We start from the raw sequence: 27599 nt of genomic DNA on the forward strand, positions 1-27599 counted from the left end.
GAGGTCTGTCCTTTTCCAGGAAGGGAAAAGTTAACCTTCCGTCTGACGACGTGAGAAAACGGAATAGAAAGGCTCTCAACTCTCCGGACCGGAAGTCGTCATGATCCACCGTAAGGCATCGGCAGCGTTTTGTTTCAGGTGGTTCAGTGGCCTTTGTCTTTGCGTTTTCATGTTTCCTAGTCAAGAACACCTAAGCATCCCCCCTGGTTAGGGAACGGTTTGAATTAAACAGTCAGTGTGCTGAATGTAAGAAAACAAGACAGCGTTGCTCGTGATCCTTCTCCAAACGCTTCCTCTTCCCCTGCCCCTTCACAGCACAGGACGTAATAGAGGGGCTTTGGGAAAGAGGCTGACTCGCAACAGTCGGAGCGGGAGCCTTTTCCAGCTCCCTTTCCATCCGTCTGCTACCGGATTTCACTCATGTGTTGTCATTTAAAAATCAGGTTTGCTCAAAAGAAAGCAGAGAACAGTTCTAACAAAGGTGTGTTTATGACGAATGCTTAAACAGCAGTTTTAAACATTTCTTTCTCATTTAATCCTAACATTATTATTGCAAAATGATACCATTATTTGCTTGCCTAATAGGTGAGGAATTTTAGTTTTAAGAGGGGAGCAAGGAGTAGCTAAGAGCTGCCAAAGTGAACAGGCTGGGAAGTCTTGACTACAGTACTAAACCTTACACTATGTGAACAACAGCTCAGCCTCTATGCAAGTAAGAGCCTGTACACTCAGACCTGGGGAGGGGACAGGGACCAGGAATGTCTGTTGGTGCCTTCATGGCCAAGGTTATAGCTAAGATAAAGTTGCGTTTTAGACACGTATTAACTCAACACATTATTATGCCCATTTACAGAACAGTACACCACCTGTTCAAATTATAGTGTTTTACTTTGTGAATACCTTCTACTGAGAAAGGAAATTTCGTATGCCCCAAACCAAGAGCAGACACATACATGCCCTCTGACAGCAACTTAATTTCCAGACTTTCAAGATTACTCCAATTAATTGAAAGTTCCCAGTTGACTTACTTAGGAAACATAGTTGAATGGATATAAACACAATCTCTGAAGCCAGGATTTCCTAGGTTAAAAATCCAGTCTGACATCTTAATAGCATGTGACTTGGAGCATATTTCATTTCTTTGTATCTCCATCCCCTCATCTGAAAAATGGGCATAATAATGTGTTGAGTTAATTCGTGTCTAAAATGCAACTTTATCTCAGCTATAACCTTGGCCATGAAGGCACCAACAGACATTCCTGGTCCCTGTCCCTTCCCCAGGTCTGAGTGCATAGAGGCTGGGTTGTTGTTCACATAGTTACACCTGATCCTTAGTCTCCAGAGTAAGTTTCTTTTATGGTAATAACTATCCCCCCGAGAGTTAGCTTTCACAATAAAGAAAAATTAACTAATTCAATCCTACTATATTTTAAAAGCCACAGTTCTCAAAGCTAATATGAACATAAAAATTAATTTCCCCCAAAGAATGAAACTTATTAATCAATCAATCAATCGTCTTTCTTTGTTGTTTTGATTTGTTTGGTGCTTGAGATCAAACTTGGGGCCTCTACAAGTTAGGCTGCACCACTGAGCTACACTGCCAGTGCAACTTGCCTAATTTTATAGGTTAATTTCCATGTAATTGGTGGTGTTATATCTGGAAAAAAATCTGCTTTTGAGAAAAATCCATCCCATTTTGTTTCACTTATTGAACACAGGTTTTAGTGTGGGGTAAACTGGTTCAAAACAACCTGTATTCAGTGAAAATGCTCAAAGTAAATTTTCATGCCATCATTTTGCTGCTCTGAAGTTTGGGTATGAGCTTTAGCAAGTAAATAACAAAAGTAAGAGAAACTGATATTTCTTTACTATACAACGGCTCACATGTCTCTCAAAAGGATTTTGTGTTTTATTCCTACCCCAAATCAAGTCCTTCTCTATATAGAAAAATAAACATCACTACCAACCTCAAATTTGATTGGATTATAGTCTGTGTTCCCTTCCTCTCCCTAGCTGCCAATCCCAGTGGTCAGTTTGTTCATGAAACTCTTGCCAGGTTCTCAGCTGTACACCAGTGTCCCCTTTTCATGTACTTCAACTCTAGGTGATTGCTAGTTTTCTACTCAAATTTTGAGTAGAAACTATGTGAACAACAACCCAGCCTCTATGCAATAAGAGCCTGTACACTCTATCAACTAGCTTTTGTTTGCTGAGACAGACTTGACCTGTATCCCAGGCTGGTCTTGAACTTGGGACGGATCTTCTGCCTCAGCCTCCCCAGTGCTGGTATTAGAGGTGTGCGCCACCATACTTAACTGTGTGTACATTTTCAGACTATGTAGATTATGCACTTCTGTCATTTTTCCATGTACCAATTTGGAACTTGAAAATCTGAGTTTACTTATTTATATGAGCACATATGTCCAGCTAGCTCCCATCATCTGTTTGTTTGGTTTGTTGTTGTTTGTTTTTTAGTGTTTATGCTAAATATCTGGATGCTCTCTGCACCATGCTTACAATACTATAGTGTCCTGAGTGTGCATCACAATTTACTCTTACCTTGTTTTACAGTCTTGTGTTTTCCTTCTTTTCTTTCCCTTCCTTCCCCTCCTTTATTTCTCTGCTTCTCTACCCTCTTTGACATGATTTCTTATAGCCCAGGCTGGCATTGAACTTGCTATGTGTAACCTTGAACTCCTGACCCTGCTGCATCCACCTCCTAAGTGCTAGGAGCACAGCTGTCCTGTGCTCTTAGAACACTTTAATTTCTGCTTCAGTCTGAAGAACTTCCTTTAGCATTACTTCTAGAATAGGTCTAGACAGACGCACTTGGCTTTGATCTGGGAATGTCATTATCTGTTCATTTTTACAGAATAGTTTGCTGGCGGGTATTGTTGTTCTTCTTTACAATGAAAATCTCACAGCACCCCCAGCCCATGTCTCTGCTAGGAAGTGTACTGTTAGGTGAATTGGGTCTCCCCTGTGTGTTCTTTCTTGTTCCTTACAGCCTTAGGGATCTTCTGTCTTCCACCTGTAAGAGCTTGCTTGATTATACCATTGTGGGGTAGACTTTGTTGACTTAAATTTGATCGGTGACTTTTGCTTTTTCTATAAGATTTTTCTGTCCTCCAGGTTTGGGAACTTTCCTGTTATTATTTCTGTGAATCGACTTTCTTCTTCTTTGGCATTCACAGATCCTTCTTGCACCCCAGCATACTTGTTCTTTCAGTTGTTCCCAGTCTTCCCATCACTTTTTCCCTTTCTCATTCTTTTTCTCTCCAGCAGTGTATTTTAAGCTCATCTTCAAGCTCACAGACTCTGATTAACCCACTTGCTTTTGATGCCTTCCATGAGATTCTCAATTTCACTGTGAATATTGTTTACCTTGGGAACTTTTTAATTGCTTTCAGCTTGATGAGTTCCTCTCTTAGGATATTGAAACGTTTCTGTTCCCTTAAGCTCATCAGATTTTCTTAAAACAGTAATTTCAGCTTCTCACCGAGACTTCTCTTGTGCAGGTTACTGCCTGAGTCCTACATGAGCCCAGCGTTCCCCAAAAGCTTTTGGTGCAAGCTGGTGTGATGTGGGAGCACCCAAGGGTAAGGTGTTTACTCTAGTCCAACTTCCACTGCACTGGTCTGTCCCCAGGGAGGCTGGTTTCTCTGAACTTGTTGTCACTTCCCGTGTTGTAGCACTAGATGGCACCCTGGTGCAGATTTGCTGGGGTTCTGCTATGGGTGTCTTGTCAATGTTGCCCTTTTAGATGGGAATCTAAGCCCAGGTTTGTTCCTATACAGTCTTGGAGTATTGTTGAAAAAGAAATTAAAGCCTGCCTCCTAGAAATGATTCAAGATCCTCCCTGGTACCAGGTTAGGGTAAGATGCCTCTTCCACAGTTACTGGTCTGCAGTTAGTCTGCTGGCTGGATTAGCCCTTGTCGGGGCAGAGTCACCATGGATAGACTCACCTCCATCTCCTGTGTCACATATGTAGCCACCAATTCCACAAAGCTGTGTGATACACCAAACCTACAGCCTGACAAGATCAGTCCAATGAGTTAGGACACAGACTCTCACTGCTGAGGTGGATTTGTATGGTGATATTTTATTTGTGCTGAAATGTGATTTTATTTGTATGTTATAAATAAAGTTGCCTGGAGATCAGAGGTCAAAGCAAGCCATAAGCAGAGTCAGGCGGTGGTAGCATATGCCCTTAATCTGATCACATGGCAGGCAGAGTCTCTGTGTGTTCAAGGACACAGCCATTCATGGTGACACTACCTTTAATCCCAGTACCAACCATAGACACCTCGAGGTCTGTATAGACAGGCAGTGACGAGGAAGTCATGTGGTTGGGTTTAGAGCCAATGAGAAGGCAGAACAGAAAGGCAATAAAAAGACAAGTCAGACAGGAAGAAGCTCTCTGGGGAAGCTACTTCTGGTGGTAAGCTAAAAGTTTGGCTATTTCTTTGATCTCTGGCCATTTCCTCTGTATTTGGCTCTGTGTTTCTTATTTACTAAGACTATTTAGAAATTTGTCTACAGATTTGTGGCCCATGACCATTGGAAATAAACACAGGCTAAAGTAGCTGGCCTGGCAGTCCAACAGACTTAGGGTGCATGTCCTCCCTGGGTCTGCTGCTGTTCCAGAGGCTTTATTGGAGGCAGATCTGGTGTGTATGTATGGGGGTGGGGGACGGCGGTTAGGGTCTTCCCAGCGTTGAGATTTATCAACGCAGCACTAAGTTACAAGGCAGTTTCATGCTTACAATCTTGCCCCAACACTAACAAATAGGCATAGGTGGAAGTTTCTGTCCCGCCTTCCAGTTTCCAAATAGCTGACACAGAAGCTTAATATTAATTATAAACACTCAGCTGATAACTCAGGCATATTACTAAGTAGCTCTTACAAATTAAATTAACTCATAATTCTTATCTTTGTGTTGTCACATGGCTCGTGGCTTTACCTGTCCTCCAGCATGTCTTGTTCCCTCTGTGTCTCCTGGCGACTTCCCTGACTCTGTCCTCCTTCCTCCCAGCATTCTCAGTTTGGCTGTCCTGCCTATACTTCCTGCATGGTTACCAGCCTGTCAGTTCTTTATTAACTGATGAGAATAATATATATTTTCAGTGTACAGAAAGATTATTCCATAGCAAATAGGTCTCAGGCTATGCTGTTCGATCCCCACTTGGGACAGCAGCACTTTCCCAAGAAGACACTCTTGGCCACCTATGCTAGGGCTAAGCTGGGTCATGCCTGAGTCTCATGCCATAAGTAGTCACACCACAGCTGGCTGTGATACAGGCCAAAACAAGTCTGTCTCACTGGGACAAGGTCTACTGACACCAGAGAAGTTCCAAAGCCTGACACATGAGCACTGGTGATAACTGTGCTACCAAGTTGGGAGACTGGCTATGAGGGAAACTACTAAGACAGGATACACCAGAGTCTTAAAATCACCAGGGTGTAAACTGTTTGGGAAGGGAAGTGTGTGCCTCAGCTCCACTCCAAAGCTGAAAGTGCTGTGGCCAAAACTCCAGTTTGTGTACCAGCTCACAAGCCTCTGCTTGATGTCAGAACCAGGCTAAAGGCTCCATCTCTGAACTCTGCACACAGAACCTCCGATTCCTCCCAGGTGCCCAGGCTCTCCATGGCAGACCTAGCACTGGGCTCTAGTATAAATTTCTGTGCCTGATTTTGTGTTCCTGTGTCACTGCTAGAGGCTTGAGCCCTGCTTTGCTGGCATAGGTTTCAGGAAATGGTAGAGCCAAAGAGCATCTTCCAAAAGTAGTTAAGCAGCTCAGTCTGCTGAAGTGACCTAGAAGTAGGGACCACAGAGCTCCCATAGCTCTAGGTCTCACTGGTTACAAGTCTGAGCCCAAGTCTTTCTCTCCTGAGTGGAAGGTATCTCAGCGGCAGTCTGTGTGGAGCCTGAAGCAGGATGACATGGCAACTTCTTCCCACCTTATCCAGCTGCCTGCCCATCTGTTTCAGTAAGCACAGGTACTGTGCACACTTACCTGATGCCCTCAGCTGCTGTGAGCTAGTTTGGTGGGAGAACTGCTGTTCAGCGCTGTGTCAGCCACCCTCATGCTCTGCCACTGCTCCTTAGTGGGAATTTTGAGAAGAATAGTTTTAAAAAGGAAGTGGAGACATGTGAACCGAGCAATCAGAAAGATGTCCTGAATTCTTGAACAGTGCTGCTTAATATATTCAAAGCAATTTAACCCAGGAACAAAAGATAGTTTGATTCCTACACATAACAATCTTAATGTAAAATATTTATTGCCTGGAAATGTAAGAGTTAGAGTTGATTCTTCTCATCCAGAAAAAAAAAAAACTGCTAATAAAAGCTCTGTAACTATTTCAAAAATTGATTTAAAATTTTATACCTATAAAACAAACCCATTGTAAGCACAACCCAGTGATTTTAGTAAAATTGTAGCTGTGTTATCATATCGAAGTTTAGGACTTTCTCACAAGTTTATATATATTTGTGCTTCAAGCTGTAGCTTTCAGTGTGTAAGTGCCAGCCTGAAGCAAGACATGCTCTTCTCCAAGGTAAGTCACAGAAACTGATCGTGACCTTTCTGACTGGAGCAACTACAATGCGATTCTCCCACCAACCTTTCCTGTTACTAACTCATAAGTCCCCCATTTCAGAAGGGATCCTGCCCCATTTCCAGGAAGAAAAAAAGTACTGCACAGAAAGGTCATGGTGTGTGTGTGTGTCTATACCATATGTAAATGAAATATTCTGAACATTAAAAAGGCAAAATAAAGTAGAAGGATTTAAACAAGAAAATGTAAAATGAATTGATAGAGTGGTTTGGCTGAAAAAGGAAAAGAACTAGCCAACAAAATAGAATACAGATGCAAACTATCATTTTATATTCTCTAAGTTGGCAAAAGAAGGGGCAAATGTGAGAGCAAAAAACACAGAGAAAAAGGAGCTGTGTGGACTGCTGCTGGGAAGCTGTGATTAGGGACCCTGGCTTTGGGTAACTCAACCTCAGTGAATTGGAGACTATTTCTCTGGGTATATACCCTAGAGCATTGTTTTTGAGATGGCTGTAATTAAGTGTAAATATCTGGGGTAAATTTAAAGTCCTATGTGATTCTAAGATGCAAAGAGGATAGACCAATATCACAGAAGAAAATGATTTAACCATTAGACTGAGATATTATACATTATATACATATATACATTATATACATATATATGTGTATATATGCATATATATACATTATATCTGCAAAAATCTGTGATTCCAAATATTCACTACAGAAACACAGAGAACAAATATAAAATACTCCACAGCAGTGAAACACAATAGCCCATGAGCTTTTGGGGTGAATCTTTAAAATAATGCTGAGTTTACAAAGCAAGTTTAGACTTGATACCAGAAATAAATACAGTAAAATATTTTGTTTAGGCTGAAAAGGGGTACCTGGTGGGATGGGAACTTGCCGTGTAGCCAGACTGGCCTCAAAGTCATGACTACCTTTCTGACCCTGTTTCCAAAGTGACGGACCGCACGTTTGTACCACACCTGGCTATTGCTCCCTTTTAATTGGTTTACTTAGATTTTTTATTTTTACAGTTTGTTTGGAGTTACTTATATATTCTAGATACTAACTCTTCATCAGGTAAATATCAACAGGCATTCTCTTTCATTGTATTGTCTTTTTGTTCTGTTGATTATTTTCTTTGTTGTACATAAGGGTTTTTTTTAACATTAGTTTTGTATAATTGCCTCTGTCAGTTTTTCTGTTTTTTGTTTGTTTTTGTTTTTTTCGAGACAGGGTTTCTCTGTGTAGCTTTGCGCCTTTCCTGGAACTCACTTGGTAGACCAGGCTAGCCTCGAACTCACAGAGATCCGCCTGCCTCTGTCTCCCGAGTGCTGAGACAGAGGCGTGTGCCACCACCGCCCGGCTCAGTTTTTCTGTTTTATGTGTATCTAGGAAGCAGCCAGAAAACAGCCAGCTGTGCCAACCTCTTGACAGTTCCTTCATGGCTTCCCAGTGGTCCCCAGAACTTCAGGTCTTACCTTAATGTCTTTCATCCATGTGCTATAGGCTGAGCTGCTGGTCTCAGAGGGCCATCTCCCCACGACCCCGTTCTGGGGGGCAGAGCTCCCTCCCCTTACAGTGCAAAGCAGTCTGTGGGTTGACTCATTGCCACTCTGCTGAGCCAAATATGGTTTTTTTTTTAAATCTGTGGCCTTGGGCACGTTCCTTAACCTCCTGCTCTGCCTTGGTTTTCTTTTACATATTTTTTTGAGACTATAATGTAATATAATACTTAAAGGGGATTAAACCAACTGATGTTTACAATGAATCATAAGTATTTGTTGGATAAAAGTAAACTTCAGCAAAATGTAAAAGCCAAGTGTTATGCAGATGGGTTTTTCAATACTAGAAAGACTCAGTGGTCGTGAGAAGCCAGCACAAGATCCTTAACATGCCACATTAAATTAACCTAATTTCATTTTTAGAAGATTTAATTACAAGGTGGCTAGAGGAAATAGGATTAAGTTAATGAATTCCAACTTGAGTGAAACACTTAATAAATGTCTCATGATGCCTGTGTAAGCAAAGAGAAAGTAGTAAGTAGATAATTATATGGCTGGGAAGTCTATTTACTACCAGCTGATTAAGTAGCCATATAAGAAATGTTAACCTGGGGGGAGTGTCTTTTTTTTAAGATTTATTTATTTTATTTATTTATTTATTTGGTTTTTCGAGACAGGGTTTCTCTGTGTAGCTTTGTACCTTTCCTGGATCTCGCTCTGTAGACCAGACTGGCCTCGAACTCACAAAGATCCTCCTGCCTCTGCCTCCTGAGTGCTGGGATTAAAGGCGTGCGCCACCACCTCCCGGCTTAAGATTTATTTTTATTTTTTAAGCGGAGAACTCGAATGCAGTCCCCCTCCACCACCATCACAAGCTGTACAGTTGAGTTTCTTAAGTTTGGGGGATTCTCAGTGGGCCAGTACATCCAAGCACCACAGATGAGCCTCATGCTAGGAAACTCCCTCCTGATCACAGCACATGCGCATGCATACACACACACACACACACACACACACACACACACACACACACTCAGACACACAGGAAATGGGGGGCCCATTTAGAAGGTGCAACCTTATAGAAGAAATCAGAGCCTGGTCCCACCACCTTGCCCTCATGCAAGGATCCACCACAGGCCCAAAGGGACCCTGGCCTCTAAAACCGAGAGCCATATTTGATCCTTTTTCCTTTTTTCCTGTTCATCTCAGGTATTTTGTCAGAGGGATGGAATGATGGCTAATGAAGTTTCCTTCTTATCCTGCTGGAGAGTTACAGTCGCTCTTAGTTTTTTAAATAGATTTCTTCCTACTAGTGGACGGGGCGGGGGGACGGGAGGGGGGGGACGACTCCAGAACCACCAGAAGTGAGTGTTTTGAAACCTCTCAACCTGCTTCAGTGACTCCGAGGGACCATCCAGACTCCCCTTTTCCCACACACTCACCTGTATAGGATACCTTTTTAACCATCAACACAGAGTTTGTGGCTTCAGTATTAAGTAAAAATCCCAACTTTCTCTTTAGATAGATCAAAGATAACCCAAGGCTTCTTGAAAAAAATCAAGGCTGTGTTAAAAGGAACCGGGCAGACTCTTGGCCTTGTTAATCTTCATTTTCTGTAGAAGAAACTGATAGAAGTCATATATACCTGCTCCCTCCCTATCCTGGGGACTTTGAGAATTCCTCTTTCCAGTGTTGCTGCTCACAAAACACATTGGTTCATCCCAGCTCTGCTGGTGACTGGGAGACCTCATGCCAGGGCCTCGGGACACTCGCCTGTAATGGTCCCCTTCTTTCTTCATCACAGTTATTTGGAATGTAATGGAGGGAGACTCCCAAGGAGGACCTCATTGCCTTCCATTCTGTGGCTGCAGCTTCAAAGCCATCTCCTTTCTTTGAGGAAGTTTAGCTTCTAGACCCACACTCAGAAGCTCTGGATATCAGAAGCATGATGGGGCATGAAGGCTCAGAAGAACCTTCATCTTGATAAACATTCGGTGTTGCCCTGTCTTTTGGTCATTCTACTTCAGACAAAAGTCTACCTTTAGTCCATGATCCTTCCTCATCCAAAGCCTCATACTTACAACCGTTTTCATGGCTTTCTTTTTCTTTATTGACTCTTTCCTTGTCATCCCCTTAAATCTACATTTTGAAACAGTCTCTATTCTTTGTATACAGAATTAAAGGTATTATTTAGAATGTTACCTCTTAGTGATCTTGCTTGTTAATGAAGACAAGGAAGAAAGCAATCTTGAACTGTTTTATCATTTGCCAAGAATTGGCATAAACACATGACTAGACCCAAATACAATGCTTTTTATAAGATTTATATAGCCAAGAATATATAGGCTTATGTTTCACATTACTTGAAAATAAGTGACCCAACTGCTTTATCTCTGTCTCATGAAGAATATACTGATAAACATTTGCCCTGCTTACATTTACCAAACCTGTTTTAATACTTATTCCTAGATTACCCACAAAAACTAAAAAAAAACCAGACAAGTACAATCAACATCTCAGGCTGTTTTCTTGTTAAAATTTTTCCTTGTTTATTGTTTATTCTGAGTTTGTTTGTTTTAATGCTGTTGTGAATCAGATTGTTCTCCTTTCAGCATGTTTGTTACTAGTAGGTAAGGGGAAAAGCCGCTGATAACAGTATATTGATTTTGTAACTGCTACTTTTCTGAAAGCATTTATCAGGTCTGAGAGTTTTCTGATGGAGCACTTCACATCTTTTAAGTATAGGCTGAGACTCTTTACTCTTTTTGTACCGGGAAACATCTATATCCCCACAGGAAAGACTCCTCTTTGCATGAGGGGCAGCTCATTCATGAGCATGCTCAGTGCGTGGGCATGTGTTGCCTGTTCAGAAACATGGGGGCTAATGAAATGGCTGAATGGAGAGTTTATTATGGTAAACAGGGCTTACTCCAAGTCACCTGAAATCAGAAAATTGAGGGCTCTGGTGATTCTCGCTGGTTCCTTGTTTCCCTGGAGGCTCTAATGTGAGAAAAAACAACTCAAGGAAGCATTGGCTGCCACTGAACTCTCAGGCCTCCCTATGTCCTCATCTGTAAGCATATGTGATTTCCCTCTAAATTACTTGCCTAGTGCCTAATAGCTACCAGACTTTTTTTTTCCTATTCAGATAAGTAAACAAAGTAGGGATTTTGAATTTTCTTTAGAGATTTTACACACACACACACACACACACACACACACACACTGTTGTTTTTTATAGAGAGTCTCATGTAGCCCAGGCTGGTCTTGAACTCATTATGGAGCCAAAACTGGCCTTCTCAGGTATTTTGAGATTCTCCTGATTCTCCTGCCCCTACATCCCCAAGTCCTGGAATTACAGGCATAGACCACCACGCCAAATTTATGTGGTTCTTGGGGTGGAACCCAGGACACCTGTATGCCAGGGAAGCACTCTACCAGTAGAGCTGTGTATCAGCTCATATACTTCTTTATTTTAGGAATTCTCCAGTCTCCGATCTAAAAGAATTTCTAGTGTTTTATATTAGAAGTAGCTAAAGGTAGATTAAGGTCATAGTCAAGGGTGATTTGTAGGATTGATTATTCAAATCTGCTTTTTATTGTAAACCACTACTAAATTGATCACACCCAAGATCACACCCAGTCTTATCACAGTTTAGGGCCAATGATCCCATTACAGGAACATTTTGACCTTGTGAACAGACAGGCAGAGGATCAATCTCATTGCAACAAGAAACAAAGTAGGAGATTCACTTGAAACATTTGCTTGCTTGTTTGGAGGATGCTGACTGTGAAACCGAGGGCCTTCTGCATGCTGAGCAGACCACTCCCTCAGCCCAAGAGATTCAGTCCAGATTGTGTAGTAACTGGTACAGAAATACATGCTGTCATCAAAAGAGGATAACAGCCAATTCTGTGGGTTATTTGCTTTCAAAAGCCCTTTTAGTCAACAGTTGGCCAGCTACTGGGTAAAGAATCAAAAGATAAAAGTTTTGAGTCTCTAGTTTAACTTTAAATCTGATCAATATGATATCGATGGCATTTGGAGAATATAATATTTATAGATTAAAGCTTTTTCAGCATTGATTTACAAAATCCCTATATGAATCATTTCAATATTTTTCAGAACTATTGAAAACCCAAGGTTTACTGGTTCAATTTTTTTCTGTTGAAGAAAAATTTTAATTACTTTAGCAGTTATTGATTTTTACTTCTTTTATATAAAATAACTCACATTTTTCCATTTTTAATGACATGAAAAACATTTGCTCTTTGATCAGCTATACCTAATGATATGTATCTCCTCTGATGTGTTAGGACAAATGTCATCATCTCCTATGTCCTTGGGCCTACCCCTTCTAGTCCATTGCCAATCACATGGCTTTTCATAAACTAGCTTCAGTTGTCACTGTTTTATAACAGGTTTTATCATGGGATGAAGCAATTCTCCTTGCTATCTAGCTGCTCACTGGCCTGGAACTTGCCAAGTAGATCTGCCTGTCTCTGCCCCTCAGCATTGGAATTACAAGTGTGTGTCCACCACACCTGGCTTTTTATGTGTGTGTTGGGGATCAAATACAGGTTGTGATGCTTGCAAGAAAGGCAGGTACTTTACAGAATGAGTTATTTCCCCAGCTCTGAAGTTATATGAAGCTTTTCCTAGAGGTATATTTCCTATGAATCTGAAGATTGAGGGTTTAACTCTTAGCTGGCTGATTTACTCTGGACTATTTATTATCTCTGTATCAGAGTTTTTTCTTTATGTTTACATTAAAAGAGAAAGGTTAAAATACATTTTAAAAACTAACTATAGAAATGTTAGGTTGGAGCATGGCTAATGAATGTGGTGATTCTTGTCAGATGATACTTGGACCGTGTAACCTGTGCAGCCTCCTAGTTCTCAATACATGCCAACCTTGGGAGGACTCAGGAGTGTCTTATAATGCTTGAGTATCATTTTATTACATTTAAATGTCACCTATTCAGAAAGACTCTTGCTGATTTACGACATATATATCTTTGTGGCCCTCATACCCATATCTCCCTCTGCTCACACAGCTATGGGCCCTCACTCCTGGATCCCCCTCCCTGCTCACTCCACTCCCTTTGGTGTTTCCATCTAACATGGGTTTTAATTTATCTTACAGTGCCTCATCTCCTTGTTACACTTTAACCTTGGAAAGGACAGGGGTTGGGGTCTATTTGGTGGTTTACTAGATCCCTGGCCCACAGTAGATACTCCATAGATAGGGAGGGAGGGAATTATGCTGAAGAAGGAGAAAGAAGAAAAGCATTCATTGGCATATTCGAGTCATTGACATTGAAATACTAGTTGAAGAATGATAAAATATTTCCTTAAACAGTAAGAAACTAATGCTACTCTTGAATGAAATGTTAGCTCCCACAGGGAGAAACATGGCACTTTATAGTACAGGATGTTACACAGAGCATGGACGAGGTAATATTTCCATTACAGCTGTGCAGGTCTGCTAGCTATAATCTGAAGAGACACAACAATTCCATAAGGTTCTAGCTGACAATTTCATATCACAGAAATTGTGGGTTAGAAAATTGCAGGGTTATTTTCAGTGATACTGCAACAAAGTCAGTTTTCAATAGGCAATATAAAAAAGACATATTTCCCAGGAAACTTATTTCTTTATGAGAATCTAATATACGAAGAGTCCCGTAAGTTGGCAATGGGATAGTTTTAAATTTTCATTTATTTTGTATGTGCATGTGTGTATTAGTTACTTTCCCATTGCTGTGACAAAACCCCATGGCCAAAGTGTGGCAGCAGCAGGAAGAAGCTGAGAGCTCACATCTCAACTATAAAACACAGCAGAGAGAGAAAACCAGAATTGGTGCAATGCATTTCATCACAAAGCCACCCACCACAGGGCTGGGCCACTGAAACCTCCCCAAACAGGGCTACTTGTTATGAAACGGTGAGAGAGAGGCCTTGGTGGGTGGAGCCAAGGTGCCCCGTGGTGAGTGAGAGATGCCAAGCCCAAGCCTTGACAGCTGCCAGGGTTACCGCCCACCCCCCAACACACTGACATGGGAGGCAAGGGAAGTCAGCCATGAGGCTCCATCCCACTGGAGCTCAGCCCAAGTCAACACCAGGAGCCTGCGTCAAATGCATTAAATGTAGCCTGGGGCCACTGGTCACCATATTGCCCTGACCCTCAGCCACCCACGAGGCCATGCCCTGTCTGCCGACAGCCTGGACACTGGAGATTGGAATGCTCTGTGCAGGCCTGTCCTCTATGCCACGCCACAGAGGTCCAGCCTCACTAACACTCACGTCTGACTTCTGACCTTTGAACTCCTAAGCCTGCTGGAGGACTGTTGGCATCTAGACTTGGTGATTCCCATTCCCTCTCTGAGCCTGGGGTAGCACTACAGGTATCTGGTAAGTCCATTGACCTTCTGCTGGACTCAGGAGCTACCTACTCTGTCCTAACCTCTTCCTCGGGGCCCACAGTTCCCTCACCAATCCCTGTCACTGGCTGGATGGGACCCCCTCCCCATTTAAAGAAACCTGAGACTGCCTACATAGCTGGAAAGCTGTCTCAGCTCTGTTCACTTACTCATCCTTCTCAAATCTGATGGTGTTTGATGACCAGGATTTGTCAATCTTACAGCTCTCCCTCAACCCTGGGCAGCTCACTAATAAGTTTCCTGTCAAAGGTATAGGCAGGTGTGCCTCATTCACAGACTCCATGGTATAAGATAAAACTGGTTTCAGATATAACTTCAGAGGTTCAAAATTTTAACATTGATAAATACAGTTTTGATAAACTGATAGAGCACTGATTACAGTTTTTAAAAGTCCTTCAATTTCTGTGGATTTTACTGTTCCCAGCTTTTAGAAATAGGTTAGCACTGGAGAGAATAGGAAAGCCTCCCTCCTCCTTCCCTCACTCTACCACTCCCATTCAGTAAATTTCCTCTGGTTCTAGATTTAAAGATATGTTTCATTGGGCTGAAACCAGGCCCTAGAGAATGTTCATGCCTTTTAACCTAAAGCCATAGCTTTTGCTATGACATCAAGATGTAAATCTGTTTCAGTTGTTTTACAGACACAGGTCCCTGCACAGACCCACCCCTGTTGCCAGACTCATGCCAAGGCCAATTCACAGGGGGTCCTCCAGATACACTAGACCCTGCACCAGCTCCGAGGATGCCAACCATCAACCGAGGATGCCAACCAGGTGAATACTAGCAGGTTGCTTTCACCCTCATCCCTGCTTATAAAAAGGCTCCATATCTCTTAACTCTTACTGACACCTTTACAGGATGGATACACTCCCACCTCTAGAGAAACCGCAGATGTGATAGCTCATGTACTTCTGAAGAACACATCATCCCTCAATTCACTGCTGGTGCCATCTCTTCAGGCTTAAGCAGGCACCTACCCAGCAACTGGAACCTGGTTTTCCAAGATGCCCCAATGAAGGGCATATCTGCTCTCATGCCTCACTCATTCACCCTTGCCTCTTCTGTACAACCAGGGCACTTCCTTGTTCCATTCTTTCTGGTAGTTATCACTTTTCCCATGGCTAGCCCTGATGGCCCATGATAACAATCTATTTTTCTCCTAGCAACTTGCCATCTCAGCTCCCTCAAGGAGCAAACACCTGAGGATTCAATGATGACAGACAACTGAATGCTTCCTCACTCACACCTCCTGCCATGCATGACCCTGACTCCCAACTTCTCCTTCCCACTTTGCCCCTGTCAGCAGGAAACGGTCTTGAGAATTCACCGCCCTTATTCCCTCTACTTGCTATCCATAACTCACCTTTTTATAATAATAAAAAAGGAAGGAATGTTAGCATTCAGACCCACTTCTTGGAATCCTGGCCAACAAGCAGATAATACCCTGGCCCGCCCAGCATCCGGATGTCATTCTACATTCCCTTTTCCTTTAAGAAAGGACTCTTCCCCCTTCACTTTCTCTCTCTTCCCCCTCTAGCCATAAGGTAGTGTGCACCCCCCCCCCCCTCTTTCTCTCTCCCTATCTCTCTCTTTCCCGCTCCCCTCTCTCTCTCTTCCCCCCTACCAAATGAAACTTGCCACTGAGTGCTGTCTGCATGGCATCTCTGTCTCCCACCTGCCGTGGGGCACCACCTGCCAAGGCCTCTCTCTCACCATTTCACTACTGATTGGGGACCAAATGTTCAAATGCCCTACACTATAGAGGTATTTCTCAACCAAACCACCACTTTCTACTGCCTGGTTCACATAGGCTCATGACCATATCATAATGCAAAATGTATTTAGCCCAACTTTAGAAGTCCACAAAGTCTTTCACAGTCATGACATTGATTAAAAGTCCAAATTCTAAAGTTTCTTCTGAGACTCAAAGAACTCTGAATTGTAACTTCCTGTAAAACAAAAAAGTAGACAATAGACTTTTTTGTTTGTTTGTTTTTGTTTTTGTGGTTTTGTGGTTTTTTTGTTTGTTTGTTTGTTTTTTTGAGACAGGGTTTCTCTGTGGAGCTTTGCGCCTTTCCTGGAACTCACTTGGTAGTCCAGGCTGGCCTTGAACTCACAGAGATCCACCTGGCTCTGCCTCCCGAGTGCTGGGATCAAAGGCGTGCGCTGCCACCACCACCCGGCTGACAATATACTTCTAACATAAGGCACAGAATATATACTTTTACCATTCCAAAAGGAAGGAATAAGGCATAGGAAATACTGGACCAAAGCAAGACCACAACCCATCAGGGCATACATCAAATTTTGTCACACCATGTCTAATGCCTGGGACTTTAATTTCAGATTCCTATGGCTTTGCCCTAACAGCTTTGCTGCCTGCAACAGACTTCTCTCTCTTGGACGGATCCCACTTCCTTTGTGCAGCTTTGCTTGGTAGATCTCATGGCCCCGGCATCTCTAACACCTTAGGTTCTCTACTGCAACCCAGACTTGACTTTTATAGCCTTATTCAATGGCCTCTTAGGTCCTCCTTCCCTCTCAGGGCCTTCACATAGGGACTTCCCTACTACACAATGGCCACCAGCCTCAGAGACTCTCTGAAACCACAAAGAATCCCAACCCTTTCATGTTGGGAGCCATGTGGGGGGACCAACAGGCCGCATTGGAACTCATGGAACACAGATGGACGGTTGGCAAAGCCATGCCTGAGAGCCTTGGAGAGGCAAAGCCCCAGGAATACGTGTAGCCAGTGGCTTTTCTTTGTCCTGCCCAGTCCCGCAGCCACTTATAAAATAATTACTCAGAGGCTTATATTAATAGTTTGGCCGGTGACTCAGGCTTCTTATTAACTAGCACTTACAACTCAAATTAACCCATTTCTATTAGTCTACATATTGCCATGTGGCTGTTACTGGTCTGCTGGCATCTTGCTCCTTGGGCAACTGGATGGTGTCTGCCCTGACTGCCCTTTTTCTCCTGTATCTCTGCTTGGATTTCCCACTTGGCTCTTATCCTGCCTTTCCATAGGCCAAAGCAGCTTTATTTATTAACCAATGGGAGCAACACATATTCACAGCAAGACATCCCACAGCAACTACATGTCCTGGGGACCTCATGCTGTTACTGAGCATAGCTCTGATTGCTGCCTTCTCGGTCACCACATCCCTCATAATCTATGGGGTGTATGAAAACTCTCAGAGGAATTTCTGGCCCCTTGCTGGGCACTGTCACTGGTACTTACAATAACAGTGACTGACTTTTTCCAAGCACTGCTGCTGAAGCAGATTAATGATCCAACCCCCACCCTTCGAAAGAATTTAGACATGCAGAATTGTTAGTGAGGTTAGGTTAAGATGCTTTTGTTAATGACTTTGAGGTAGAAAATCTTAGAGAACAATTTAAAGTTTATAAAGACACACTCTTAATAGTTGAACAAGGAACTCATTGAGGTCAGGGAATAAAACAATGGCAACCTGGCTATTGCTGGCTGATGTACCTTTCTTGCTAGGATGGGTTGGTGATCAAAGGAGGTGGTGATTAATTCCTTGTAACCACTTCTGCCCTTAGCTTCCTGTTCTAAAAAACTGTTGATAAGTGGTTATGCACCTGAGGATTTAAAATAGAGCTGACTAGTTGTTTTTCACATATAAAAGTTTATATTTATGATTCCTTTAAGATTTTTTTATAAGATCACCCTTTGAGACAAATAATAAAATGATTGGTCCTTTCTTTGTAACTGCAAAATGCAGCCTGCTAACAAAAGAACTAGCTGATAAAAATACCATGCTTGCTTACACTCTGTTAATCTATAACAAGTTGCTTGGGCATGAATATATGTGGGTTCTTGGGACAACTTGTTTTTCACCTGAAATACATGAAATGTTTAATCATGTAAGGGAGATGAAAAACATGTTTGTTTTTTTTACTTGTATTCATTGTAATCATTCACTTAAAAAACAAAATGTAACCACATTGTAACTTTTATTTTGCTGGAAAGATTTTGCTGGGGTATATAAGCTGTAAGGGAAGAAAATAAAGACAGGAGAGAAGGAAAACACCAGGAAAGATGTAGAAAGAAGACATCAGGAAGCAGCTAGAAGGAAGACATCATGAAAGGCAGAAGGGAAATGTCAGGGTAGAACAGAACAGAAAAAGAACAGAGTAGAAAAAGCAGCAGAAAGAATAATAAAATGAAGAACTAAGCTTTGGCCCTCAGAAAAGTCCTTGTGTCCGTTGGTCTGTCCAGTAGTTCGCCTGCTCTGCATCTCCTCTTCAGTTTCTCTGACCAGCTGAAGGCTTGGCATTCATCAGCACCCTAGGTGAGATTTTGACATGTGGGAGGCCGGTGAGTGAGTGAGTGAGTGTATGTGTGTGTGTGTGTGTGTGTTTGTGTGTGTTTCCCTTTTTCACCAGCCCCAGAGAGTTAAGTTTTACTCCCTCAGAAGTCAAGTTGAATGGTTAGTTAGCTGACTCAGTGTATCACCCACTATCCCTGAGCTGCTGGAGGCTGGTCCTCATGGCAGCAATACTTTTACTCTTGTGTCTTTAAGGTGCAAGGAGATTTCAACATGTGCTCCTGTAATGAGAAGTTTTAAATGTCATCTTACCATAACCTAGAACCATCTGAGAAGAGAGCTGCAATTGAGGAATTGTGTAGATCATGCCTCTAAGTGTGCCTTGGTGTGTGCATGGAGGGGTGGTGAGGCTGGGGAGGATAGTCTTGATTGTTAATTGACTTGAGAAGACCCACTCTGAATATGGGCAGCACCATTTCTTGGACGGATCCTGCACTGTGTAAGAGTAAAGAAAGCTAGCTGAGAGAAAAGCAAGCAGGCAGCATGGGTGCATCAGTTTCTCCTATGGTCTCCATGTGTTTGTGCTTTGATTAGCTGCTGAGAGTTCCTCCCTTGGCTGTCTCTCAGTAATGGACAATGACTGGGAATTGTGAGATAAAATAAGTCCTTCCTCTCCAAAGTGACGTTTTGTCAGGGTGCTTTACTCCAGTAACAGAAACGGAACCAGGATAGCTGCTAAGGGTTTGAATGCAATCCTTATGCCTTTTCCCTAAAGCCCCAGTCAAAAAGACAGCCATTTATCTTTCTGAGAGGAATGATTGGTTAAAATCTGGCAAAGGGGAATTTGTTCAACATGCTGGGACATCTGGCTTCCTGCCAAATTCCAGGGGTCTGGTCCACTGACTGCAGTCAGCGGCACTTTGATCTGATAACCTCATTCATCTGAGATCCTCCTTATTCTCCTATGCCTGTTCCTTTAGGACAGAAGTGGAGCATTTATAGAGTGAAAGCTCTGATACAGTCACACCTAACCCATTGCCCGCTGTGCTGTGCCCCGGAGAACTCAGCATCCAGCCTGCATGCAAACAGACTTTCCTAAACAGCAGAGTGACAGTGGGCCCAAGGGAGATGAAGAGCTGCAGGGATTGAGGGTTCCACTCCAGTGCCTCCGGCTGTTATTTCAGAACTTTTTATTTGATTATTGTCACCCAAGCAGCTATTCCTTGGTCTGTTTTGGTCTAACAGTAAATGAAATGACCCCCTAGTCTCTGTTCTTACTGTACCTTGTCCTCTAGTTTGGATATGGCTAATAAAGCAAAATAATTTTCTCCTCCACTCAAAGCAATCAGTGCAGTGCATCTTGCATGATCTTTCAGAGGTTTCAGCACACAGTGATTTACTTTTTCTCAACTTGTATCTGCCATGGAAAATCTGCCAGAAATATGGCCTGGTATGAATTCTTATAGCAGTATCCATTCCCAGCAGTCACTTTCTTTTTATAAATGGGGATAACAATCTCAAATGCCCATATTTGTCAATTCTTCTACATAAACAGCAAAGTGGGAGTGGGTGGGTGTCAAGACGGCATAGTTCTAGTATCTCACAGTCATAAAACTAAGCAAAACAGCATGTTTGTATAGATAAACATGTCTGAGTTCTCTGCCATGATTATGAATGTCTGAGCATATACAACACAGAAACATCTGATTTACTTTTTTCTTTTTTTTTAAAGATTTATTTATTTATTATGTATACAGCATGTATGACTGCAGGTCAGAAGAGGGCATCAGATCTCGTTACAGATGGTTGTGAGCCACCATGTGGTTTCTGGGAATTGAACTCAGGACCTCTGGAAGAGCAGTCAGTGCTTTTAACCTCTGAGCCATCTCTCCAGCCCCTGATTTACTTTTTTCAATGCTAATATTTATTGACTTGAATGGAGTAACTCAAAGGATACACTAAATGACCCATATCACCACCACTTACTGACCTCTGAGTGATCACACAGGGACTCAAAATCATTCACTTACTTGCCAGCCTGGGCTAGAGAGTGTAGATGTAACCAACCGTCTTATTAAATAAGAAACACAGAACCAATGTAAAAGAGAAAGCCAAGAGCTCAGAGCTCAGAGCTAAAATCTCACCCTTCCTCCTGTGGTGGTCCTAGCTTCCTGAAAGAGAGCTATTTCCTGTGTGTCTGTCTTTTCATAGTATTTTGTTCTGCCTTCTCATTGGTTGTAAACCCAAACACGTGACTGCCTCGTCACTGTCTGTATGTACAGCCCTCTAGGTCTTAAAGGCATATGTCTCCAATGCTGGCTGTATTCCTGAACACACAGAGATCTATGGGATTAAAGGTGTGCGCCGCCGCCGCCGCCGCCGCCGCCGCCGCCGCCGCCGCCGCCACCACCACCACGCTCTGTCTATGGCTCTAATAGCCCTGACCCCTGGGCAACTTTATTTATTAACATACAATTAAAATCACATTTCAGTACAATTAGAATACCACCATATTTCCCCTTTTCTATTTTAATAAAAAGAAAAAAAAGCAAAAGGTTATAACTAACATAAGAAAAACTATATACAAAAGTACAATAACTATATACAATATATACAAGTAATAAATACCTAAACAATGTCTAGTCCATTTGTATTTGACAAATCAGAGAAAATAATTCTATTATCTATCTTATTTTGGTAAATCCAAGATGTATCTAATGCACTTTCTATCCTAATAATTTTCAACTATAACTAACTAATCTTCAACCATAACTAACTAATCTTCAACTCCCTCAGAGACCTAAGAAGGAAATAATGTTAGCTAACAAAAATAAAAACAGGAAGTGCATGCAGGCAACTTCCAAAAAATTTGTGAGTTGACAGAAACAGCCACCTGCCTGGACAGTTACCTGAGGTTTCCGCAGTGTTGGGGCATCATCTTCAGCCTATAGGCTTAGCGTATCTGACAGACTCATTTGTGAAGTAGGATGTACACAAGGTCAACAGTTCAACCTCACATTGGGTGAGAGCAGTCCATGTACCAGAAACACCTGAATTCCACTAGTGTCATGTCATGATTCAGGATTTTAAATTCTGGAAATTGTTGACAGTTTTTGAATTCAGCTGTCCATTCTTCTTGGCTGTGTATATATGGCTTCATCTCAGCATCCCCTTCTTCTCCACATCCCTCTATTAAATGCCAGTCTACTATCAAGAGGCGTGAGCTTTCAGCTGCTGTTCCATTGCACAACAGAAGCCATCGGCCCTTTGCCTGTTAAGCTGCCTTTGAAGAAAAGGGCACTGTACCTTATCCGGATTGCGAAGGCCACTTCAGGGATGGGGCCATATTGTCCTGGCCTCAGAAGACGCCTTTTGATAAAGCCATAACCACACTTGTTTTGGCAAGAATCAGTAGTCCTTTGTTTCGTGTTCTGTCTGTCCATTTTGTCCTGTTGATTCGAGGATACTTTGTTGTCCAGTGACTAACTTTTGCCACAATGAAAGTTGACTTCCATATGCAGTTTCTTCAATGCCCATATTTTCTCTGAAGTAGATTGGTACTGCCAGGAGCTGACATGTCTTAAAAAAGAAAAATTTTTAAGTTATTAAAACATTTTAAATGCCATATTCTGTAGATCTCTGAAGGGTTTGAAGATGACCTGTCTAAAACATCTCTGCTCAATTTTTTAAAACATATCTAATATGACTACAAGTTCTATTCTATTGTAATGTCTAACTACTAACTTTCATTTCTTTATATCCTAATAGTTGGTAATAATAACATTCAAGGATCAGAAAATTGCATTACATTGTTAAATGAATGGTATAAATACAATTAGAAATATACATATAGCATTTTCTAACAATATCAGTTTCAATTTTGTATACAATATAAAACAATCCAATCCAATGTAAAGTATTTAAAACTAGTAATTGTCTTTTTCTTTTCTTTCTTTCTTTCTTTTTTTTTAAACAAGAACCTTAAATCTAATCTCCTTTGCTTAGCCTTTTTCCTAACCCTTGACAACAACTTGTAACCAACCCCCCTAAACATTGAAAATTATCCCAGACCCAAAACCCATTAAAAAGACCAAAAAACCACCCGCCCCATACCACCTCTTTGGGAATGTGGGCGTCGTATTCTTAAAATGGCACTGTGGCTGCTGGCTCTGCCCACTTCAGCTTCCCAAAATGGCGGTGTTATCTTTTCCACCAGCTCTGGGAGCCATCCTGGGTCTATGCTTTTATCAAAGCAGCGTGTAGCCCAGAAACCTCTTTTTTTGTTTTGTACTAGCAAAGGCTAAATCCACCATACAGCTTAATGTGCTATTTGCAGAGGCCTCATTCTCACCATACTGCAGACCGAGCACACACGCCAGGAACCCGTCATAGTAGCTCAAACATGCAGGCTGCCACTAGCTTGAGAAAAACAACTAGGAACTGTTTTTAGATCCGTTTTTAGAATCTTTTTTCTCAGGTTTTAGGTGGAAACTCTTGCCAACATGTTGGGCACCATTTGTAGCTAGAGTTTTCCTGCTTTGCCCACAGTCAGGACAAATCTTTGTCACCTGCCAGTCCCACAGCCACTCAGACCCAACCAAGTAAACACAGAGACTTATATTGCTTACAAACTGTATGGCCGTGGCAGGCTTCTTGCTAACTGTTCTTATATCTTAAATTAATCCATTTCTATAAATCTATACCTTGCCATGTGGCTGGTGGCTTACTGGTGTCTTCACATGCTGCTTGTCATGGCAGCAGCTGGCAGTGTCTCTCTGCCTCAGCCTTCTGCTTCCCAGAATTCTCCTCTCTCCTTGTCCCACCTACTTCCTGCCTGGCCACTGGCCAATCAGTGTTTTATTTATTGACCAATCAGAGCAATTTGACATACAGACCATCCCACAGCAAGAGAGTGACATGCTGCCAAGAAAAACCAAAAAGTAAAATAAAAATAATTCATTTAACTGAGGATACAGAAATCAAGTTTCATGGGCTTTATCCATCAGATTTGTAGTCTATCTTTCCCCTGCCCCTAACTCATCTCTCATCCTTACTTCATTCCTTCCCCATCTTAAACTGAAATAATATATCATTTTAATCACTTTTTTTCATATTCTCTGAACTTCACTATGGCTATACCTACTTGGGAAAAACCTCTCTGTGATTAAATCCACTTTCTACTGGTTTTCGTGAGCCTCAGTGTCCCCAGGAAAGCAGACAGCTAAGTGAAGTGGGAAATGTTTCTTTCTATATTCCGTCATTCACCTTTTGAGTCTCCACACTGCTCATTGACCTTACTCTCCTCTATCTTCTCATCCCAGGCACTATGTCATAGAGAAATGTTTCATGGTTTCTCTGTTTTCTCTTAAAATTGTTAAAACCTCTTTAATAAGCTCTTTCATCTTCTGAGAAGATAGCAATCCAATGAGACTCCACAAGGGCTCACCCCTGACCTGCCTCTGTCTAACCACTTTGCCCCTAACACCACCATCCTTCCAGTATTGGGGCCCAGACCCTTTCTGCTACTCAGGTTATACCAGCAAGTCTACCTTCCCTGTTTTGCATACTCTTTGGTTTGCTTTGTTTTGAGACAGGGTCTCTATGTATCTCTGGCTAGCCTTGAACTTACAGTGATCCTCCTGCCTCTACCACCAGAGTTAGGGATTACATCATTTGCCACCACACCCAGCTGGCTTTTTTAGTTTTCTTCTCCTCCTCCTAATCATCATCTGGAGTTGAGTGTGTACATAGATCAGGGAGAGGCAGAGGTGGGTGAAACAAGGGTGGTGGACTACAGAACTTCCATTTTCCTACAAGTTTATTACAGACACCTAACCCTCCGTTCACTATTAGTTACTGACTAAAATCCAAAACCCTACAAGTGAAGACAATAGATATTGGAGGAGGATTAAGAGCAGAGTTAATTCTGATGACAGTCCTTGTCATTTCATACCCAGAATCTTAACCCTGAAGATACCCACGAAGCTGAGGCCCATTGCTCAGGTAGGAGTTTAAACAGTTGTGTGCACTTCTCTGACAACTAAGCACCTATTCACAGCTGCAAGATTTTTGCCTACAAATGCTATGCCTCTGGACCGGAAACCATTGCCAGATGACTACAAAGACTCTCTTTTCCTCTAGCTCCTATCAACCAGAAGAAATTCACAGTTTAAGGTTTTCTAAAGAAAATTAGACTTTGAGTGTTCTTTCCTGAATACTTTCTAGATAAGTCAGTGGATCACCTGAACAGTTATTTTCTACAGAATGACAGCTACTGTTGTTTTACTTCTATTTTTTGTCTGCATTTGGGTAGGATCTGTGTTTGGTTGAAGGATGTATTTAAAACACCATGAAAAGCTGAGGACAGTGTGTAGTCAGTACAAAAGCAGCCTCTATCCAAGAGCATGCAGGCTTGCGGTTACTGCAGCCACTGAGAGCTGCAGGCCTGAGTTACTGCAGCCACTGAGAGCTGCAGGCCTGAGTTACTGCAGCCACTGAGAGCTGCAGGCCTGAGTTACTGCAGCCACAGTCTGAGAACTGCAGGCCTGAGTTACTGCAGCCACTGAGAGCTGCAGACCTGAGTTACTGCAGCCACAGTCTGAGAGCTGCAGGCCTGAGTTACAGCATTCACACATACTCTGGATCTAGATTCTATAGTCACTTAACAAGGTGAATTTTCTAGAGCCACCCTAATTTCTACACAATGCCAAGAAAAATGAACAAGACCAAATGTAAGAAGTTAGGAGGTGACAACTGAAATAAAGAAGAACCTCATTTCAAAGGCCGTTTTAAACCCTCAGAGACACAGGATATAACTTATGAAATTTATATGCAAGATCCACTCTGTGTTAAAATGAAAAACATCAATACTCACGAGTTCTGAGACATGTTTATATATGTTAGACTAAGCATTTTCAAGTTTCCTTTGTTCTAAAGTTTAGTTCAGATCCTAGTAGAACATACCAGAGTGACCTTGAGATGTAGAACAAGGAAGAAAGCATTTCCTCCCCTGTGATCATGTTTTCACCAACTCAGACATCTTGGAAAAATATCAATTGATGTCTTTCCATGGTTCTTTCTCAGAGGATCCAAACTTTGGGCTTCACCACCTACCCAGGAAGTTATCCCAGTGAAGGTCCATGGTGTGAGAAGCATGGGGACCGTGTCTTCAGGTCAGCTTTGCTCCTCTTTCTTGAGGGCCAACAATCCTGGTTCCTGGACTGTTGTATCCTTCCTTTCAGCTGTAAAATGTCTTTAGAGCTCTTAATAAATACCACCAGACTACTTTTAGATTGAGAAGGAGAAAATGTAAGGCTTATTTGACAAGAGTATTAAGACTACATAAGAAAAAAACTGCATGAAAATGAGATAGCGTGTGGTCTAGGTTTGCTACTACCCAGTCGCCAGATTGTATCCGACAGGGCTGCATCTCAAGAGGGTACATTTTATCAATTCCTAAGAACCCAGAAAACAGGCAAAACTCACCCATGGTATTGGGACCCAGGGCACGTGGCTACATCTAGGGGAGTGACGAGTCTCAGGGGCTGCTCATGTCGGGACACTTTGACTCTCGATCCAAGTGTCAGTCACATGGGTATGCACTTTGTGAAAATTATTCTACCTATAAACATACAAATTTACCACTTTTCATAGCATTAAAGTGATGTCAAAAACTCAAATCTACAGCTGGAGAATGTCACAGTGGCTTAGAGCACTTGCCTTGAAGAGGATCTGGTTTCAATTCCCAGCCCCGACCTGGCGGCTCCCAACTCCAGTTCCAAGGGATCTGATGCCTTCTTCTGACCTTCTAAGATAAATAAAGCAAACATGTTTCTTTTTCAAGCATACATACAAGCAAAATAATCATGTACACAAAATAACTAAATAAATATTTTTAAAAGTAAAGGAATCAATATCTATTAATTTGCCATATCAAAGCCTCTAAATGAAATATCTAGGGACCGAATCCATCAACAGCCAAGCATACACTAGCACTTCTGTTTGTAGACCAACTCTTACATATTTCAAGACTGTCACTGAAGTTATTTTTCAGCACTTTATTCAAAGCAGGTTCCTGAATGCAGGCAGGAATCTTGGTTCTGGCCATAACTACCTCATTTCCATTTCTCACATGATGGCACCAACTCAGTCATGGGTTTTGAGATGCTCTTTATTTAGAGCAGTAGCACCGGTTACTGAGTGCCTTGCAGATGTTAATGTCTTCATAACCGAGGCCATTATCATGGCCATTATCTGTTATGCTCTCTAATAGGAAGATTCAATTTTATTTTCAAAGTCACCCTTTAGATTATTGTTTGGTAGTAAAGAAACTTAGTTCTTAAGTTACTCCATTTTATTTTTTTTTAAAGACAGGTTCTTCTTGCTCTGTAGGTAGGTCAGGTTGGCCTTGAACTTGGAATCGTTTTGCCTCAGGCTCCTGCGTGCTCCTGGGATTACAGGTATGTTCTACCATGCCTGGCTCAATTCTTCTTTATGTACATGCAAATACACAGAAAGGCCTGAAGGTATAAGCCTGTAATCCTAGCTGCCTGGAAGCTGAGGCAAGAGTATCCCAGATTCAAGGTCTGTCTTGGCTATAGAGTGAATTCAAAGCCTCACAGAAGGTGGTTCAACATTGCTGTCTTGGAGCATCAACCGACAATGCCAGCTAGTCTGGCATCTGGTGACCCTCAGTGGAAAGGGAGTCTGTAACAGTTTCTGATTCTATCTTATCTATAAACAAACATCCCCTTTCACATGGGAAGTGCAGCCCTGGAAGCCTA

General features: G+C 42.1%; 1 protein-coding gene across 1 annotated transcript; it reads left to right on the forward strand.

Moving 5' to 3' along the window:
* The first annotated feature begins 10 nt into the window (after window positions 1–10).
* On the forward strand, window positions 11–26757 carry LOC143272574 (uncharacterized). The gene is made up of 6 exons (XM_076568357.1): window positions 11–138; window positions 3519–3599; window positions 15149–15291; window positions 24774–24819; window positions 25900–25988; window positions 26503–26757. Exons 2-6 carry the CDS (start codon window positions 3582–3584, stop codon window positions 26630–26632), a joined length of 426 nt encoding a protein of 141 aa, XP_076424472.1. The 5' UTR covers window positions 11–138; window positions 3519–3581; the 3' UTR covers window positions 26633–26757.
* The last annotated feature ends 842 nt before the right edge of the window (window positions 26758–27599 follow it).

This window comes from Peromyscus maniculatus, chromosome 3, assembly GCF_049852395.1.
Source record: "Peromyscus maniculatus bairdii isolate BWxNUB_F1_BW_parent chromosome 3, HU_Pman_BW_mat_3.1, whole genome shotgun sequence".
Classification (NCBI taxonomy): domain Eukaryota; kingdom Metazoa; phylum Chordata; class Mammalia; order Rodentia; family Cricetidae; genus Peromyscus; species Peromyscus maniculatus.